The sequence below is a fragment of the Fundulus heteroclitus genome, chromosome 13 (assembly GCF_011125445.2).
Source record: "Fundulus heteroclitus isolate FHET01 chromosome 13, MU-UCD_Fhet_4.1, whole genome shotgun sequence".
In the NCBI taxonomy this organism is placed as follows: domain Eukaryota; kingdom Metazoa; phylum Chordata; class Actinopteri; order Cyprinodontiformes; family Fundulidae; genus Fundulus; species Fundulus heteroclitus.
This window is the reverse complement of record NC_046373.1, coordinates 38,386,958-38,406,002: the sequence shown is the minus strand read 5'-3', so window position 1 is coordinate 38,406,002 and position 19,045 is coordinate 38,386,958. Positions and strand designations below refer to the sequence as shown.

Here is a 19,045-nt window from a genome sequence, read left to right as displayed (position 1 = left end):
GAGTAAAGGTATTGTTGAAATTGTACATACTTTTATTAAAAACGCTGAGGTTATTCATATATTGTGTAAAAGTGAAATTTATTTAATATAAAAATCAACAAGTCCACTTTTATTAGTTCTATTTAATCTTGCAATGAGTTTACTTGTGTGGCCCTCTTGAGATCAGATTAAGCTGAATGCGGCCCCTAAACCAAGATGACACCCCTGTTTTAAACTGATTCTAAGTTGATTCTAAGTTTGTTAGTTCTGGCTCTGAGGTTCTGAAGTGTTTACCTGATGGTAGATGGGCAAACAGCGCTTTGCGTGGGTTAAAAACAAAATCAACGTAATATAAAATATAAATGAATGACATAAAAAGAAAAGTAACATTAAAATGAAAGGATTATTTGCCTAGTTTTGGTCTGAGGTGATTTTACCACATTATTAACTGCCTGAGTAGTAATCTGCCCCTCTTGAAGCTCTTCGCGCTGCGGCCACCGTCGTCGCGCTGTGACGTCACGGGGGGGCGGGGACAAAGTCCAGCAGCGACCAATAGCAGCGGCAGCTGCGTTGAGTGACAGCTCGCTGATTGAAGCGGAGCTCCAGCTGTCACGGCGCGCCAAAGCTCAAACTGCGCCCAGAGAGAGCGGGTCAGGCGGGAGGAAGCGAGGCCTGGATGTGGACCCGAACAGAACCAGAACCTCTCTACGTGGTGCTGACCCAGTGACGCTGCTTTCTGCGACGGCTCGACTGACGCGTCCCTGTTGGGTTTTATACCAAAGGCGCCGTCCGAACAAAGATGAGTCTGGTTGTGTCCCAGCAGCAGGTAAAGAACCGGGTTCTAGGTGTTCTCCCTCTGTGTGTGTGGTTCTAACGGGGGTTCTGGTCAGGTTCGGTTCGGGTTGGGTTCGTGGGTCTTTAGGTTCTGTCTGACGGCTAAGCCCAGAGTTAGCCGCTTAGCTTCGCAGCTAGCCTGCAGGGTTGGACTCCGCCTAGGCCTCCTCCTGCCAGCGAGAATCCCGCTGAAGCGGACTGTAACTCGGTTATCCCGGGTTAGAAGTTAGCTCACTTCGGGCCGAGGCGGGAGACCGGCTGGCGGGCAGCAGGGGGCTCGGTTAGTGGCCGTTTACCGGGAGAAAGTGACGGTGGGATGGAAGCCATGATGCTTCATTGTTTGCGTTCAGGCGCCACAGCTGCAGTTCCACTGAAAAGCGCCTAAAAGCTGTTCCAGAACCGGGCCAGGAGAGGGAGACCCGGTACCGGACCCGGTCTGGACTGGACTTCCTCTGTTCCTGCGCAGATGCGGGTTCTAGGAACCTCCAGGGTAATTTGCTCCACATCCATCGCTTTTCAGCAGCATAAAGAACCATTTCACCGTTTTTAAGGAACTGGACTTTAGCTGGTTCTGAAACCTTTGGACTGGTTCTTTAAAACGGGTCATGATTTATATCTCTGGTACCAGAGGGGGAAGTATGTGTTCTTTATTTTCTCATTCTGTGTTTTTATGATCCAGAAGCTGGTGCCGTAGATGTTCTCCTCACTAAGAACCACATCTGTTGTTGTATCAGGCTGAAGTTCTGCCCGCCGTGGTCCAGACGGTACCGGAGAGCGACTCTGACAGCGGGATGGGTTCCCCGGCCGAGGAGGTGGTCACCGGGACCACGGCCGAGAAAGGAGGCCCGCTTCCAGGTACGCAACAACCACTGACCTCCATGAGGCAAAGAGTGACCTTTGGGTCCGCCGGGGCGGTTCTGATGCCTTCATGGGCGGTTCTGATGCCTTCATGGGCGGTTCTGATGCCTTCAAGGTCGGTTCTGATGCCTTCATGGGCGGTTCTGATGGCTGCAGTCGCTGCTGTTCCTGCAGCAAAGACGTCTTTATGAAGCTTGCAGAAAGAGAACTTCTGCTCATCACCGCCGTCTGGATCAACATGTGAGAGTTTCACTTTGCAGACGTTGGATCTGATCTGGAAGATAAAACCTGGATTAAATCTGAAGTTTCAGTTTACCGACTTTAACTTGAAGCAAACTTTAACTTTTCATGTGGAAAAAGGGAAACCGTACTATTCAGACTATAAGGCGCATTTAAAATCCTTAAATCTTCTTAAAAACTGACAATGCGCCTTATGATCACCGTTTACTGACTGATTTTTGCTGCAATGCGCTCAGAAATCTGTTAAAATGCGTAAATCTGTCTCTACCTGAGGACCCCTGAGCTGTCTACAGACTGCCTGACTGTAATGTCTAAACTAGAAGAGCACTCATATCAGGCAGCCTGGAGTACGCGCTAGCAACAATAAACCTAGTAAGTTAATTAAATATAAAGTTTATTTTGGCCTTATGTTATAAACAGGGCAGTGTAGTCCTGCTACTCTGTCCTCCTGATAGAGACGATAGAGAGACGTGGAGGAATGATGTTACACAATATTTAGTGCTCCTTATGGTGTGAAAAATCCGGTAATAAAACCCAAATAGGCAAACTAAAAATGAGACGCTAGGGCTGCTCAATGATTCCATAAATTATAACGACTATTTTGATTGAAATTGAGATCTCAATTATTTAACATTATTTATCCCATGTGATAACGACTTTATTGAACAGGAGTGACTAACGGCTCTAATCGGCGCCGCGGTGAAACATACCTGCAGCGTTCCACGTCGCGCTCGTTTTCCAGAAATGTTGTTATGAAATTGGAGGTTTTTGGTCCTTTCTGTCAGTCTGTGACCGACGAGGATGGAGAGTCAGAGGATTCAGCTGGAATTGACTGAAATGTTGCTTCTATGTCTACAAAAGAAGAAACCCAGGTTCCTCCTACGTTAGAGAGAAGAAGTCAGCCTGGAGAAAATTGTTTTTCAGCCTCATGGCTGATCAGAGAGCGGCTGCAGCGCCACGTGACGGCGAGTTAATCATGGTTAGACTTCAGTGCGTCTCATCGTGTGCAAACTCAAATATTAACACGCTGGTGGCCTGGCTGGAGGAGACGGAGCGACGGCGAGCCCACGCTGTGATAGCGTAGCCGGGTTAGCAGACTGCTGCTGCTGGTTCAACGCCTGAACACCTGGCTAAATCACCTGTACTGCCTCCATGTTTCCACGCCGCTGACGGCGTTCTGTTTTCTACCAGCGGCTCTTTTTCTGCCCGTCATCCTGAAGCATTTTTCAGTCTCGCTGAAGGAAATGAAGCCGGTCGGCGCCGTGGAGGAGTGTCCTGCTCAGAGGCACGCAGGCAGCGGCGCTGGATTCACATAGCAGCACGAGAGTCGGCTGAGAGGAACAAGTTTCTGATCGTTGTTATGAATCAATAATAATCAGAACCCGATCAGAACCTGATCAGAACCGGCCTCCTGCTGCTGCCAGGAGAACAGGGAACTACTCCACAGTAGTTCTCCGTCTGGGTTCTCTGGGAGCCGTCTTCCTCCCAACGCCAGCAGAACTAGACGTTCTCCTTCGTTATCTCGGTTCTCCTTCTAAACCAAGTTTGTTCTCCAGATTCAGACGAGGAGGACGTCACGGCTCACAGGAGGCTTCGGCGTAACGCCATCAGAGACAGCGACAGCGAGGAAGAGGAGGCTGCTGCAGAGACCAGCCTGAAGGAGGCGCTGGTGCTGCCTGCCTCCAGTGGGGAGGAGGAGGAAGAGGAGGAAGAGGAGGCCAGGAGCAGGGATGCAGGAGGGAGGAGGAGCAGGAGGGTCACCCACCATCCTGCTGACGGCGAGCAGCAGGGAGGAGACATGGAGGAGGTGAAGAAACGGGAGAAGAGTCAGAGAAACCGTGAGAAGAAGGGAAAACGCAGCAAAGCGATGGAAGACCTGAAGAAGAAGAAGAAGGCGGAGCGGTTCAGTGAGGAAGAGGAGGTGAGTCCTTCATCCTGGACGTGTTTCAGAGTTTTGATGAACAGGATAATTTTGTTTTACCCGTTCCTTCAGGATGAAGGTCGTCCTCTGGTTCTGAACGACAGCGGCTGTCCTCTGGGAGATCCGGACCTGTTCGACACCGGGCTGGGCGATGAAGACGAGGAGGAAGAGTCTCTGGACGCCATTCGAGCTGCGGTCAAACAAAAGATGAAGAAGATGAAGGTAAACCAGGAAGTTCCCCATGTGGGCTTAGGCTGGGGGGGGGGGGGTGGTTCCTCCGGGTGATCAGTGTCTTTCTGGGCTGCAGGATCCTCTGCTGGAGGAAGAGGAGGACGAAGAGGCCCCAGAGAAGCCCCAGCGTGTGGTACGTGTCTCCAGAACCCTGAAGGAACCCTGAAGGAACCCTGAAGGAACCTCCTCAGGTTGATTCCTGGTCTAACTGTTGCTCCTCTGCAGGAGAGGAGAGCGGCGCGCGCCAGCAGGGAGGCCATGAAGGAGCTGCACAGCGAGTCCCAGCGGCTGATCCGAGGTCAGGCGCCGCAGAACCTCAGGTTCTGATCAGAACCCGCTCACCTCGGATCAGAACCTCAAGTTCTCACTGTCCATGTTCTCCTCCTCCAGAGTCCACGCTGGGTCTGCCGTACCACGTCCCTCAACCCAAGACCATCGACCAGTTCTTCAGGAGGAGAACCCGACCCGAGGGTTCCGCCATGGCCTTACTGAAGTAAGAACGTTCTCATGCTGGAGACAACCCGGGGGGGAACGTCTGAGGGAACACGGGTCCATGTTCTCTACGTTCTTAGTCTTAGTGGAAGGACTTCAGAACCGGGTCCATGTTCTCTACGTTCTTAGTCTTAGTGAGGACTTCAGAACCGGGTCCATCTTCTCTACGTTCTTAGTCTTAGTGAGGACTTCAGAACCGGGTCCATGTTCTCTACGTTCTTGGTCTTAGTGAGGACTTCAGAACCGGGTCCATGTTCTCTACGTTCTTAGTCTTAGTGAGGACTTCAGAACCGGGTCCATGTTCTCTACGTTCTTAGTCTTAGTGAGGACTTCAGAACCGGGTCCATGTTCTCTACGTTCTTAGTCTTAGTGAGGACTTCAGAACCGGGTCCATGTTCTCTACGTTCTTGGTCTTAGTGAGGACTTCAGAACCGGGTCCATGTTCTCTACGTTCTTAGTCTTAGTGAGGACTTCAGAACCGGGTCCATGTTCTCTACGTTCTTAGTCTTAGTGAGGACTTCAGAACCGGGTCCATGTTCTCTACGTTCTTAGTCTTAGTGAGGACTTCAGAACCGGGTCCATGTTCTCTACGTTCTTGGTCTTAGTGAGGACTTTAGAACCGGGTCCATGTTCTCTACGTTCTTGGTCTTAGTGAGGACTTCAGAACCGGGTCCATGTTCTCTACGTTCTTAGTCTTAGTGAGGACTTCAGAACCGGGTCCATGTTCTCTACGTTCTTGGTCTTAGTGAGGACTTCAGAACCGGGTCCATGTTCTCTACGTTCTTGGTCTTAGTGAGGACTTTAGAACCGGGTCCATGTTCTCTACGTTCTTGGTCTTAGTGAGGACTTCAGAACCGGGTCCATGTTCTCTACGTTCTTAGTCTTAGTGAGGACTTCAGAACCGGGTCCATGTTCTCTACGTTCTTGGTCTTAGTGAGGACTTCAGAACCGGGTCCATGTTCTCTACGTTCTTAGTCTTAGTGAGGACTTCAGAACCGGGTCCATGTTCTCTACGTTCTTGGTCTTAGTGAGGACTTTAGAACCGGGTCCATGTTCTCTACGTTCTTAGTCTTAGTGAGGACTTCAGAACCGGGTCCATGTTCTCTACGTTCTTAGTCTTAGTGAGGACTTCAGAACCGGGTCCATGTTCTCTACGTTCTTAGTCTTAGTGAGGACTTCAGAACTGGGTCCATGTTCTCTACGTTCTTAATTTAGTGAGGACTTCAGAACTGGGTCCATGTTCTCTACGTTCTTAATTTAGTGAGGACTTCAGAACCGGGTCCATGTTCTCTACGTTCTTGGTCTTAGTGAGGACTTTAGAACCGGGTCCATGTTCTCTACGTTCTTGGTCTTAGTGAGGACTTCAGAACCGGGTCCATGTTCTCTACGTTCTTGGTCTTAGTGAGGACTTCAGAACCGGGTCCATGTTCTCTACGTTCTTAGTCTTAGTGAGGACTTCAGAACCGGGTCCATGTTCTCTACGTTCTTAGTCTTAGTGGAAGGACTTCAGAACCGGGTAACCCTAACTGGCGGCTGCTTTTATCTGCATGATGTCATCTCTCCTCGTTTGTGCTGATCAGGTTTTTTCTCCACGGTTCTGATGATCCATAACTCTTCCTCCTCTTCCTCCTCCTCCTCTTCCTCCTCCTCCTCTTCCTCCTCCTCCTCTTCCTCCTCCTCCTCTTCCTCCTCCTCCTCTTCCTCCTCCTCTTCTTCCTCTCAGGTCCTCCAGGTATTCAGAGCTGATGCTGGAGGCGCCCTCAGCCCCCCCTCCTGTGGACACGCCCCTCCAGCCACCTTGTGAGCAGGATGCTCCGCCCTCTCTGGAGCTCTCATCCAATCAGATCGAGTCTCCACCGGAGCCTGCAGCCACCTCATCGCCGCAGCAGGAGAACTTCCCTGCAGACGGATCAGAACCGCAGCTGGAGTCGGGTGCAATGCTGCTGCTCTCTGAAAGTCTGCAGGAGACGCTCGGTGCCGACGCTCCAGAAGAACCAGAAACTTTAGCTGCCCTTCCAGAACAGAACCGGGCTGCAGCCCAACAAACAGAACCGCAGCCGGACCCGGTTTCAGAATCTGCAGCAGAACCCACCAAAGCAAAGCGGGACAAGCTGGCCCGTCTGAAGGAGCTGGGATTGGACCCGCCACCTGTGGCCAGGCTGTGTCCGGACGACGGCGCCTACGTTCACCTGGAGCCTGCTATCAGTAACCCAGGTGAGCCTCCAGGTGGGTCCGGCCCGGTACCGGGTCCCAGAACGTCCTGATGTCATGTTGGTCTTCCACAGGTGTGGAGGCCCTGAAGGAGCGCTACCTGCGCCACGTTCACGCACCTGTACGCCCCGCCGCGGAACGCACCGTGCAGCTCACCGTCGTCCGCAAAGACAGCGCCCCCTCTGGCCAGGAGCAGCTGCGCTCCGAGTCCGTCACCGTCACCGTGAAGGAGGGCGGGGACGAGCCGGCGGCCGCCAAGCCAGGTGAGTGTGAGCGAGGGGCTGAGGGCGGCGGGCGTGGCGTTGCTGATGGCGGCGTTGCTGATGGCGGCGTTGCTGATGGCGGCGTTGCTGATGGCGGCGTTGCTGATGGCGGCGTTGCTGATGGCGGCGGTTTGACTCTGGGCCGTTCTGCAGGAGAGAAGCTGCTGACCCTGAAGCAGCGGCTGCAGCTCGCCATGGCGCAGCGCAGGCAGGAGGAGCGGGCGCGTAAGGCCGCGCTCCATCGCCTTGACAACGAAGAGTGTGAGGAGGAGGAAGAGGAGGAGGAAGATATGACGGACGAATCTGAGGAAGAGGTGAAACTCAACGTCCTGCCGGGTTTTCAGTTTTTGCTCCTGTGTGGAAGTGGCAGCCATGTTTGTTTCTGTGTGGCAGGATGTGGACGACCTGCTGGGAGGCGGCGAGGAAGAGGAGGAGGAGGAGAGCACGGCGCCGAGCATCAGGAGCGGTTCTCCTGCGGCGCAGACGCCTGACCTGGTCACCGCCGACGGCACGCTGATGCTGTTCCCCGGCAGCTCCTGCTCCCGCACCGGGTGAGTTTGGTTCTGTGCGGCGCCGATCCGACTCGCCGCCGCCGTCTGAACGCTGTCCTCTGTTCCAGCGACGGCGTGAGGAAGGCCGGACCCGCCGGCGCCGACGTCTGCAGCAAGACAGGTGAGTGAGGAGGGCGTGGGCCGTTAGGCGCCGGTTCTGGTGGCTGACGCCGTCTGCTGTGTTCCCTGCAGACGAGGAAGACTCCCTGATGAAGGACGGCAGCCACAACAGCAGCTTTGAGCTCGGCGCCTCCATGATCACCTCCTACCAGCCCGTCAACCAGCGCGCCATGCCCCGCCCCCCCGCCACCGCCTTCCGCTCCCCGTCGCCCTGCTTCTTCCGGCCCAGCATCCTCGGCTCCGCCTCCAAGGTGAGACGCCCGGTTCTGGACGACCCGGTTCTGGACGGCCCGGTTCTAGACGGCCCGTTCGCTCAGACTCCGTCGTTCCGCTCCCAAACGGAGCCGTTCTAGTCGACGCGGTGCTTTGGGTCCGTGGTTCTGTGGAGAACCTTCCTGCAGGATCAGGTCCGTTTTTCACGGATCGCTCTGGTTCTGAAGACCGGACCCGACACTGACAGTAAAGCACATCTGGTACTTTTCTAAGTATCCCAGCGTAAACCTGGTCAGAACCAATGACCCGATATTTCACGGCAGGGATTCTTCATAAATAAAATTGATTCCATTAAAAATAAAATAATTGGCATCCTCCCAAACATGATTACCTCGTCCTCAGTAAGTGAGGCAGCATTGGAGGAATCTTTAGAACCTGCGCAGTGTTTGAACTGTTTAGAAGCAGTAGAGCTTTCTGAGCTATCTAAAATTTTAGCTTCATCTAAACCTTCTACCTGTATGTTAGACCCAATCCCAACCAAGTTGTTTAAGGAGGTATTCCCTCTGATCAGTGGTCCTATTTTAGACATGATTAATCTATCCTTAGTAAATGGATATGTACCACAGGCTTTTAAAGTAGCTGTTATTAAACCTTTACTTAAGAAACCTTCTCTTGATCAAGATGAGTTAGTAAATTACAGACCTATATCTAATAGGGCTGGGCAAGTTAACGCGTTAATTTCGCGTTAATTCATTAAGACTATTAATGGCGACATTTATTTTATCGCGCATTAACGCATGTTGCTCACATGCTTTCAGTCAGTGTCAGTCAGCACGTGCGGTGACTGCAGTGCGCTGTCACGGCAGCACTCTCCCGCTCCCCCTCCCCTCTCGTACATGACTCAGCGGCGCCAGCCAATCAGCACGCAGGCTCAGCCTGGCCCGCCCACTCAGCTCTCACACAAACTTAACAAACAAACAGCTGAGAGAGACCGCAGCAGCGGAAAAACATGAACAGGGGAAGTAGCACCGTTTGGCTTTATTTTAATACCGTAAATGAAATCAAGCTGTATGTTTTGTAAAAAGCCGGTTAATTTCAGTGGAAACACAACAAATTTATCTAAGCATGTGAAAAAACATGAAAACGTCGAGCCACAGAAACGAAGAGAGGAGACGAAACTTCTGTCATTGCCCCGACAGACCCACAGACGTCTCTGACTGAGGCGTTTCAGTCCTCCAGGGAACATCCAGGTAGATCAGAGTGGTCATCTTCAGCAGCAGTTCATGTTAACTTTCAAAGTAGATATTATCTATCATATGTTACTGGAGCCCACACAGAAAATGTAATTAAGACCTTGAAAGAACCCAGTACATATATTAAAAAGGGTTATTTAAGATAAGATAACATTAGCTAATCCTTTTTTTTTATCCCACGACGGGGAAATTTATAGGATTAAAGCAACAGACAGGTGCACACAACACATACATTTCAATCCTTATGTAATTTTGTCTAAGAGGTGGATTAGCGAAAAAACACTGAACATAACATTATTATTATTATTTATTATTATTTAATTGTAATAATAAAATAAAAACCACAAAACCCAAAAGGTCAACAGTTTCATGATACATCAAGCTTAGGGACTGGCTAATATACAGCAGGTCAAAAAAGGCCATATTTTGGCTGCAGTGCTGCTGATCTCATATGAAGAAAAGATCAACTAGAGCACTAAATTCAATAGATGGGTTGAAAATATCCAGTATAAGATAAGTGCTACAAATGTTACAACACTTTTGTTCATATGGCAGCAGAACATTAAAATAAAAGTGCTCTTTACACTACTTTTGAATTCATTCTTGGAGTTTGTAAATACAATGCGATTAATCATGATTAATCGGGCAAATTATGCGATTAATCGCGATTAAAAATTTTAATCTCTAATCTTCTTTTTATCTAAAATTCCTGAGAAAGTAGTTGCTAATCAACTCTGTGAACATTTACAAAGTAATGACCTACTTGAGGAGTTTCAGTCAGGCTTCAGAGCTCATCATAGCGCTGAAGCAGCTCTGGTGAAGGTCACTAATGATATTCTCATGGCCTCAGATAATGGACTTGTGTCTATACTTGTCCTGCTAGATCTCAGTGCTGCATTTGATACAGTTGATCACAATATTCTCCTACAAAGACTTGAGCATACTGTAGGGATTAAGGGAAAAGCATTAGGCTGGTTTAAATCTTATCTGTCGGACAGATTCCAGTTTGTTCATGTTAATAATAAATCTTCCTCAAATTCTAGGGTCACCTGTGGAGTACCACAGGGTTCAGTCCTTGGACCAATTCTCTTTACTATATATATGCTTCCGATCGGCAAAATTATCAGACAGCATGGGATTAATTTCCACTGTTATGCTGATGACACTCAGCTATATTTATCCATAAATCCTGATGAATCCAATCAGTTACTTCGACTGCAGTCATGTCTTGATGACATCAAAAGCTGGATGACTTTAAATTTCCTGCACTTAAATTCTGACAAGACAGAAGTTGTAATCTTTGGACCAGAGTCCTCAAAAAATAAAGTTCTTAATCAATCACTTAATCTGGATGGCATTAACTTGGCCTCTGGTAATAAAGTTAAAAATCTTGGTGTTATTTTTGACCAAGACATGTCATTTAAATCCCATATTAAACAGGTTTCCAGAGTTTCCTTTTTTTACCTCAGGAATATCGCCAAAATTAGAAACATTCTGTCCAGGAGTGATGCTGAAAAACTGGTCCATGCATTTGTTACTTCAAGGCTGGACTATTGTAATTCTTTACTATCAGGAAGTCCACAATATGCAGTTCAAAGCCTTCAGCTGATCCAAAATGCTGCGGTAAGAGTTCTGATGAAAATCAACAAGAGGGATCATATTTCTCCAATTTTAGCTTCCCTTCATTGGCTTCCTGTTAAATCAAGAATAGAATTTAAAATTCTCCTTCTAACGTATAAAGCCCTTAATAATCAAGCTCCATCATATATCAGAGCTCTGATTACCCCGTATGTTCCTAACAGAGCACTTCGCTCCAGTGGGTGGAGGCAGATGAGCGTTCACACTGAGCCTGGTTCTGGTTCTGCTGGAGGTTCTCCTCCCTGTTAAAGGGGAGTTTTCCTCTCCACTGTCGCTTCATGCATGCTCAGTATGAGGGATTGCTGCAAAGCCATCAACAATGCAGACGACTGTCCACTGTGGCTCTACGCTCTTTCAGGAGGAGTGAATGCTGCTTGGAGAGACTTTGGTCAAAAATTTCCTATATAAGGGAACCAGTTGATTACATCAATCTGTATAATATGATTCAACTTGATTTTGTAAAGTGCCTTGAGATGACATGTTTCATGATTTGGTGCTATATAAATAAAATTTAATTGAATTGAACCTTGGCGCCTGGTACCGGGTCCTGGTTCTTCTTTGGTACCAGGTTCTGGTTCTGAGCTCTAACCCCTCCCTCTCCCTGCAGAGCTCGGGCCGTCTCTCCCAGCAGTCCCTCTGCCTCCCGGTGGAGGACTCCCAGGACCTGTACGCCCCGGCGTCCCCCGGCGCCGACTCGGGCCCCCTGGGGGGACCGGTACCGGGTCCGGGGGGAGACTCCCAGGGCCGGTTCTCCCTGGAAGACGAGGTCCAGTCGCAGGTGCTGGACGCAGACGGCTTCCTGAACGTGGGCCCGCGGCCCGGCGCGTCCCACAAGAGGCAGCTGGTTCTGGACAACCTGGACGAGAACGCCATGGACGCCAACATGGGGGAGCTGCTGGGGTTCTGTTCGGGGGGGTTCGGGACCGCAGAGGGCGGCGCCGACCCGGTCGGGGGCCTGGAGGCCTTCCGGGAGGACGAGCTGCTGGGTTTGTGTTCTGGAGCGTTCCCAGAGACGCCGGCCGAGCAGCGGGACCGGTCCGATAAGCCCATGGAGCAGCTGCTGCGGTTCTGTTCAGGAACGTTCCCCAGCCAAGGTGAGGACACGCCCACATTCAGCAGGACCGGTTCTGGTACCGGCAGCAGGAACCGCTGTCCGTTTAAAGTCCGGCTTCAGTAGAAACGAGTTTTTATTCCTATAATGAAGAATAATTTAATGCTGGATAGAAAAGCTGCAGCCGTCGTTTCTTCTTCACGGCTTTAATGGGGGGGGGGGGGGGGGGATGCCTTTAGAGCAAGGCGCCTGGTTCTGTAGGGTCTGTGGTTCAAATCCCACAGACTGCCTGAGCCTTGGCCCAGAATGCTCCCTGGCGCCACCCAGTGGCCCTGAGGAGCAGAAGTTGTTTCACTGTAAAGTTTAATATTATTAATTTGTCTAAATCTGCTGGTTTCAGGTTCTGCTGACTCGGCTCCACGGCCCGCAGAAAGGTACCAGACAGACCGGTCCGGTTCTTTCAGAGGAATGCAGACGTTCCTTCAAAGATTAACCTTCTGCTCCTCATTTCTTCAAAAAGGGAGACCAAGCCAGAGGAGGAAGAGGAGGAGGAGGAGGAAGACTGTGAGTTTCGCCTCCTGTCAGACGTAGAAAGTGAACAGGTAAGGGTTCCTCAGAGCCTGAGGTTCTGTCTGGTTCTGTCTGGTACCGCCTGGTTCCGTCAGTCACTCTGGAGCTCATGACTGCCGTTCAGGAGGACGATGGTGAGGATGAAGGTGACGGCAGTGATGAGAAGGACGATGTGGAGGAAGAGGAGCTGCAGAGCGTGTTCGCTCCCCGTCGATCACAGAAGAAGAAGAAGAAGAAGAAGAAAATGTAAATCCTGACTTTTTACCTGCTTCAGAGCTGCTCCTCAGACGTTCTCCGGTTCCTCCCACGTTCTCCGGTCATCCCGGTTCTGGTTCTGTTCGCAGGACTCTGATGGACTTTGTGGATTCTGAGGCGGAGCTGTCAGGAAGTGACGTCGGCAGCGATGATGAGGAAGGAGACGTGGGCAGCGAGTACGAGGAAGAGGAGCTGCTGGAGGAGCTTCCTTCAGACGAAGAGCTCCACAACCAAGTCAACAAGATCCACATGTGAGTGAAGTCAGAACCGTGACGTTAGAACCGTGACGTTAGAACCGTGACGTTAGAACCGTGAGGTTAGAACCGTGAGGTTAGAACCGTGTGGTCAGAACCGTGTGGTCAGAACCGTGTAGACGGAACCATGACGTCAGAACCGTGTAGTTAGAACCGTGAGGTCAGAACCGTGTGGTTAGAACCGTGTGTTCAGAACCGTGTAGTTAGAACCATGACGTCAGAACCGTGTGGTCAGAACCGTGTGGTTAGAACCGTGTGGTTAGAACCGTGTGGTTAGAACCGTGTGGTCAGAACCGTGTGGTCAGAACCGTGTGGTCAGAACCGTGTGTTCAGAACCGTGTGGTCAGAACCGTTTGGTCAGAACCGTTCTCAGAACCGTTCTCTGCTCTGCAGGAAGCAGATCCTGGACGATGACAAGCGGCGCCTGCGGTTCTACCAGGAACGTTACCTGGCCGACGGCGACCTGCACTCTGACGGCCCGGGGAGAGCGCGCCGGTTCCGCTGGAAGAACATGGGTGAGCTGCGGGTTCTGCATGCGGGTTCTGGGTCCGGTTCTGCATGCTTGCTGATCATCAGGTTGCTGTTTAGGTTCCGACTGCAGAAGAACTCTGAAAAAGTTCTGCAGGATCGGTCCGGTTTAGTCTCGCTGGGCCTCAGAACCACCTGGAACGCTTGCTTTCTGAACTGCCGTCTGCCATGAAACCGGTACCAGTCAATCAGAACCAGAACCTAAACCAAAGGTCCAAAAACCAGAACCTGAGTTAATGAAGTAGTTTTAGAGAATAAAAGTTCTGCTGAACTGGTCGGGTTAAACTGGATCCACATCAGGGGTTCTGTCACCTCTGGTGTCCAGTCTGGTTCTGGTTCTGGTTCTGTTCAACAGCGGCTGCTTTATGGGTCTCTTGGTTCTACCTGGAGGGTGTTGAAGTTCTGCCAGCCCGTTTAGTCTGAACTAGATCCAGTCTCCAGAACCGCAGCCTTGGGTCTCCAGAACCGCAGCCTTGGGTCTCCAGAACCGCAGCCTTGGGTCTCCAGAACCACAGCGTTGGGTCTCCAGAACCACAGCGTTGGGTCTCCAGAACCGCAGCGTTGGGTCTCTGCTCTGGCTGCAGGAAGATGACCCCTGCTGGTCCAAATGTGAAATGCAGCTTGAATGCGTTTGGTTCTGACCGTGAGGTCTGAAAGGTTCTGCCGGTGGTACCAGAACTTCTCAGGTTCTGAGCAACGGTCCAGTCAGTTTGTCCGGGAGCTGCTCCACATTTATAGAAACGGGCCAGAAAGAGATGATCCATAAAGCTTCATCTGGGTCAGAACCACCATGTTCTGACCCAGATGAAGCTTTACCTCCAAGCACTGAAGCCTGTCCAGCAGAACTTCCATAAATCCCCCACATGTTCTGGTTCTGAGTGTTCGTACGGGTGCTGGAAATCCTTGAAAATGCTTGAAATTGTAACTATTTCTTTGGCAACAAATGCCTATCTAACTGAATCGTGTGTTTATTAAACGGAGAAATAAAATGTTGGAGAGCCCGAAAATGAAACCAGCTGGCTTATGTGTGACTGCGATCTGCCAGTCTATTTCCATGTGTGACTCCGCCCCCATGAAACCACTACTGCACCATGCCGGGAGGTTGTCGTTTCAATGAACGTTGGCTGGAAGATGAAAAATACAAATTATGAATTAAACGGGGACAAACCCCACGAGTTGCCTCTTGTAAAGTCTGCAAAAAAGACGTGCAGCTTTTCACAATGGGCGAGTCTGCACTCTCGAGTCACATGAAGGGTAAGTCATTTAGAAGACTTTTTAAGTAAGCCAGCTGAAGTGGCCTGGTACATGTTAGTGTTAGCGCCTATTTGTTTACGCTAGTAACTGCTAGCTAGGAATTCACTGGCTAAGTTCAGTGTTTCTCGCTGGAATTTGTTTAGGCAAGGCGGAGAGTTGTTGGCCGGAACAAGATTTGCGCGGACGACTCGCAGACCGGGGGGGTTATCTTGCCTGCCAATCACTGTATGCACGCACGAAAGCAGCAACAACAAACAACCGCGTCAAATAAACATGGACAGAAAAGCAGAGCTACAATCAGCAGTGACGGTGCAGTGAAGGTAGCCGGTGGAGTAGCGCCTCTACCATCCACATCCACTCCTCCAGTCCGGTCTTCTAATCCACAGCAGGCAACCAGCAAGACCACAAACACCATAACATCATTTGTCAGCTCTAATCCAACACTTCAAGCAGAAATATGCTGGGCAACAAAAGTTGTAACCAGCCATTATTCCTACAAATCATGTGAGAATGCAGCAGACATTTTCAGAACCATGTTTGCTGATAGTGAAATTGCAAAGTTTACTTGTGGGGAGAGAAAAGCAGCATACCTCACCACATTTGGGATTGCACCTCATTTCTCTTCCCTAATGAAGGCCAAAGCCAAGAAATAGTCTGAATATGTACTTCTGTTTGATGAAAGTTTAAATAGGGAAATTAGGAAAAGCCAGCTGGACATGCACATATGATTTTGGAATGATAACCAAGTAAACTCAAGGTGCCTAGCATCATTTTTCATGGGTCATCACACTGCAGAACAAATGCATGAGAAGGTTGAAACGGTGTGTTCAGATATAAGCTTCCAGAACCTGATTCAGCTGTCCATGGATGGCCCAAATGTAAATTTGAAGCTCTTCTCACCGGCCCAGCAGAACATTGACAAACAAAACTTGTGTTTTGCTTAAATATCTGATCCTTCTGCTAACACAATTTTGGTTGTTTATAGCATCTCTTTTAATGCGATAAAAACACTAATAATTTTGACTATGTATTGGTAATTTACGGTGGTGTAAGCAGGGTCCGAAATTAACACTCGCCAGTCGCTAAATGCGAGTAAATTTCCCGTTTGGCGAGTGAATTTCAGAGGGCTAGCTGCCACATGGCGAGTAAATGTTTGTACCAAATAAAATAAAAATAACATAAAAATAACGAAACCCATACGATCCGTTCACAGCTCTGTCCATCCAGAGCTCAGTCTAGACCCGCCTTCTGCGGTGCTGGTTCAGCTTCTTTCACATTCAGAACCAGTCATGGCTGAACGCTGGATCAGAAAACAGATCTGCTAACCAGATACAGTCTAAAACGCCAATTAGTCTGTTTATAAGTTTCGTTCTTATTTATTCGGATTTTTTTTAACTACCTGCGCTGCGGCTCTGTGCTTCACCGCTCTTACTGCGCCTCCCCCGCCCCCCTCTCGGAGCAAGGTGCTTTTATCAGCGGCCAGCCTTCAAAACGTGAATCGCTACGTTTAATGTCCTTCCACTCGTACCAAAATGTCCCAATTAAAATCAGTAGGAGAGTCGGTAACTGTTTTTCATGCTCTTTTGTTTTTAACGACACAGAACCAGCGGTGCTTCGGTGGGCGTGGTGCGTTGCGCTTGAATTCAGGTGCGCAAAACTACGTTACATGTAACCTGTAACATCGGGGGCGCAGCGCACGAGGGTAAAATCCAGCAGCGAGATCAGCGTAAAGACGCAGCGTGAACCCTGAGTGCTTTAAGTGTTGCAGCTGAGGGGAAAATTTTGAACCATACACAGGGGCGGTTCTGAACAGGGGCCAACAGGGGCCTATGCCCATGTAGAACTGTTGGCCCCTGTTATGGCCCCTGTACTAAAAACATGTTAAATTTCTTAGGATGATAAATGCTGACAAAGATAACGTGACTGACTGGTCATTTGGATCAGTTGCATTTTTTTCGTTTATGGTTTTACCCAATAATAAAATAACAAAATAATTAAAAAATAAATATAAAAAAAATAACAATAATTAAAATCAAGCTGTTTCACGTTAAGCTCCCGCTGTATTGAGAAAAGATCAGGGGTCTGCAACCTGCAGTTCCAGAGCCACAATTGGCTCTTTGGCTTACTTAATATTTTAAACGATGAAATGTTGACCTGTTAAGTCCCCCCCCCCCAATCTTTTGTTCTGTGCCCCTGTGAAAAAACACTGGCCCCACCCTGACCCCCCCCCCCCTGCTACATTTGGTCTAGAACCCCCACTGACCGTACTGGCTTGATGAAACTCTGCCTCATTCACAAATAAGACCAACATGGATAGAATAATGATAATCTGTCTTTTATAATCAACTACAATATTTTCTTTTTTTTAAGTCAGGAAACAAAGGTTTCTCTTCCAGGTTCCAGTCAGCCACGCCCCCAACCACACACCCCATAATTAACATAATCTCACTCTTAATTTTTATAAAAGTTGAGGTCTGGTCAGGATTAATATTTTGGCCGGTAAAAAATATGCCTGGCCGGTTGATTTTTACATCTACCGGCCAACTTGGCCGGTGAATAACAAAGTTAATTTCGGACACTGGATGTAAGGTGCTGGAAAAAGTTTTAAAATGGATCTGAAAGTGCTTGATTTTGACTTTGGAAAAGGTTTATGAACCCTGGTTCTGAGTGTTAGAGGACCGGTCTGTGATTCTGGACTTTCAGGAAGAAGCTGATTAAACTTTTAGAAGTTTAGACAGAACCTCTAAAAACCCAAACCTGCTGCTGGTTCTTGTTGGTCGGTTCTGTTTGTCAGCAGCATCAGGCTGACCCAGAACCCAGACTGATGAGGGACCAGCGGTTCTGACTGCAGGCTTTAGTTTAACATCTGAAGGGTTCTGCTGGAACCTGTGGTTCTGGACTCAGTGTTCTTCCTCTGGTCCAGACGGCTGGGTCGGCGCCGACGGGCTGAGCGGCGCTGGAGAGGAAGGTGGCGAGGAAGAGGAGGACGTGGACCCGGCTGAGGTGCAGAGGAGGAAGGCCCGGTTGGAGAGGGAACAGTGGCTCAGAGAGCAGGTAGGTTCTGTTCCGACCCGCCGCAGCAGAACCAGGTCCGACCTGGAGTAACGCTGAGCTGGTTCCCCTCAGACGGAGCAGAAGGCCCGGAAAGGAGAAGATCCGGACGAAGACGAGAAGCTGGAGGAGGACAGTCGGTTCATGAAGCTGGCCCGGAAGCTGACCGCCAGAACCCTGCAGAGGAAAGGTGGGTCAGCCGGTTCCGCCGGTTCTGCCCTGCTTTACCGGGTTAGGTCCAGAACTAACACTGGACTCTCACCAGCAGAACCGCCTGCAGCCCCTCAGTCGGATCAGAACGCCACCGCAGCGCTGAACCCGTTCCAGAAACCTTCACAACCCGTCCAGGTGGGTCTGGACCGACCCGGTTCTGGTTCACTCACTCCAGAACCGGGTCCTGCTGCTGTCATTGATCGGGTTTAGTTTAGCGCTGCAGCTGTTGGGGTTCTGTGGTTCTGACCGGTCCGGCTCTCCTCCAGGTCAGGAGGGGTTCTCTTCTGGGTCGGCCCCAGGCGGTTCTGCAGAAACTGGCCAACATCTCTGAGGGGAACCTTCTGGCTCCCCGCAGCACCAGAGGCTTCCTCTTCCAGACGCTGTCCCCGGAGAAGGTTCCGGCGCCGGCAGACGCTCCTCACAAGGTGAGTCCAGAACCGGGCCAGAACCCGCCCGTCCGAGAGGAACCGGGGTTTTCGTTCACGCTTGGTACCAGAGGTGTCAGCCTGGGTAAACCGGGTCAGTTCTTCCGGTACCACCGGGTCTGATTTACCTCCAAGCGTCTAAGTTGCTCTTCAGAACCACCAGAGAACCTCCTCTGGACCCGGAAGAAGCAGAACCTCCATGTTTAGAGGAACCGGGCCTTCCCAGGCTCGGCCACTAGAGGGCGCTGGTGTTCTACAGTAACAGAACCCTGATGCTGCTGAGGGGTTTTCTGCTAGAGGTTCTGGTTCTGAAGCGGTTCTGGTTCTGTCGTGACCCGACAGATGTTTTTCTGTGTAAATGTCCGAGCTGAGGTTCTGGTTCTGCTCAGGTGGCGAGGAAGAGGAACCAGGTGGAGGTGGAGAACCCTGCAGCCAAGAGGCCGTGCAGACAGAACCAAGCTGCCGGGCCCAGCCAGAACCCTCAGAGGAGCATCTTCAGCTTCCTGGACCACTGAGGAGCTGCTCACTGGATCTTTGACCAGAACCGGTTCTGTTTAATGTTCACATGTAAATATTCTGATTTTAACCTTTTTATTGATGTCGTTGTTTCAAAGTGTAAATAAAAGTATTTTAGAACCTT

General features: G+C 50.1%; 1 protein-coding gene across 3 annotated transcripts; it reads left to right on the top strand.

Moving 5' to 3' along the window:
* The first annotated feature begins 565 nt into the window (after positions 1-565).
* On the top strand, positions 566-19,045 carry LOC105917382 (claspin). Of its 3 annotated transcripts, none has more exons than XM_036145707.1 (24): positions 566-805; positions 1,548-1,668; positions 3,468-3,832; positions 3,905-4,054; positions 4,140-4,196; positions 4,289-4,361; positions 4,454-4,556; positions 6,279-6,769; positions 6,841-7,029; positions 7,183-7,343; positions 7,423-7,580; positions 7,649-7,701; positions 7,773-7,951; positions 11,412-11,898; positions 12,256-12,289; positions 12,376-12,457; positions 12,550-12,671; positions 12,770-12,931; positions 13,328-13,449; positions 17,640-17,770; positions 17,843-17,957; positions 18,033-18,115; positions 18,247-18,405; positions 18,795-19,045. In XM_036145707.1, exons 1-24 carry the CDS (start codon positions 779-781, stop codon positions 18,918-18,920), a joined length of 3,750 nt encoding a protein of 1,249 aa, XP_036001600.1. In that variant the 5' UTR covers positions 566-778; the 3' UTR covers positions 18,921-19,045. The 3 variants fall into 3 exon arrangements, with proteins under 3 accessions (XP_036001600.1, XP_036001602.1, XP_036001601.1); XM_036145709.1 differs by having other exon boundaries at positions 1,493-1,668; XM_036145708.1 differs by having other exon boundaries at positions 567-805; positions 18,036-18,115.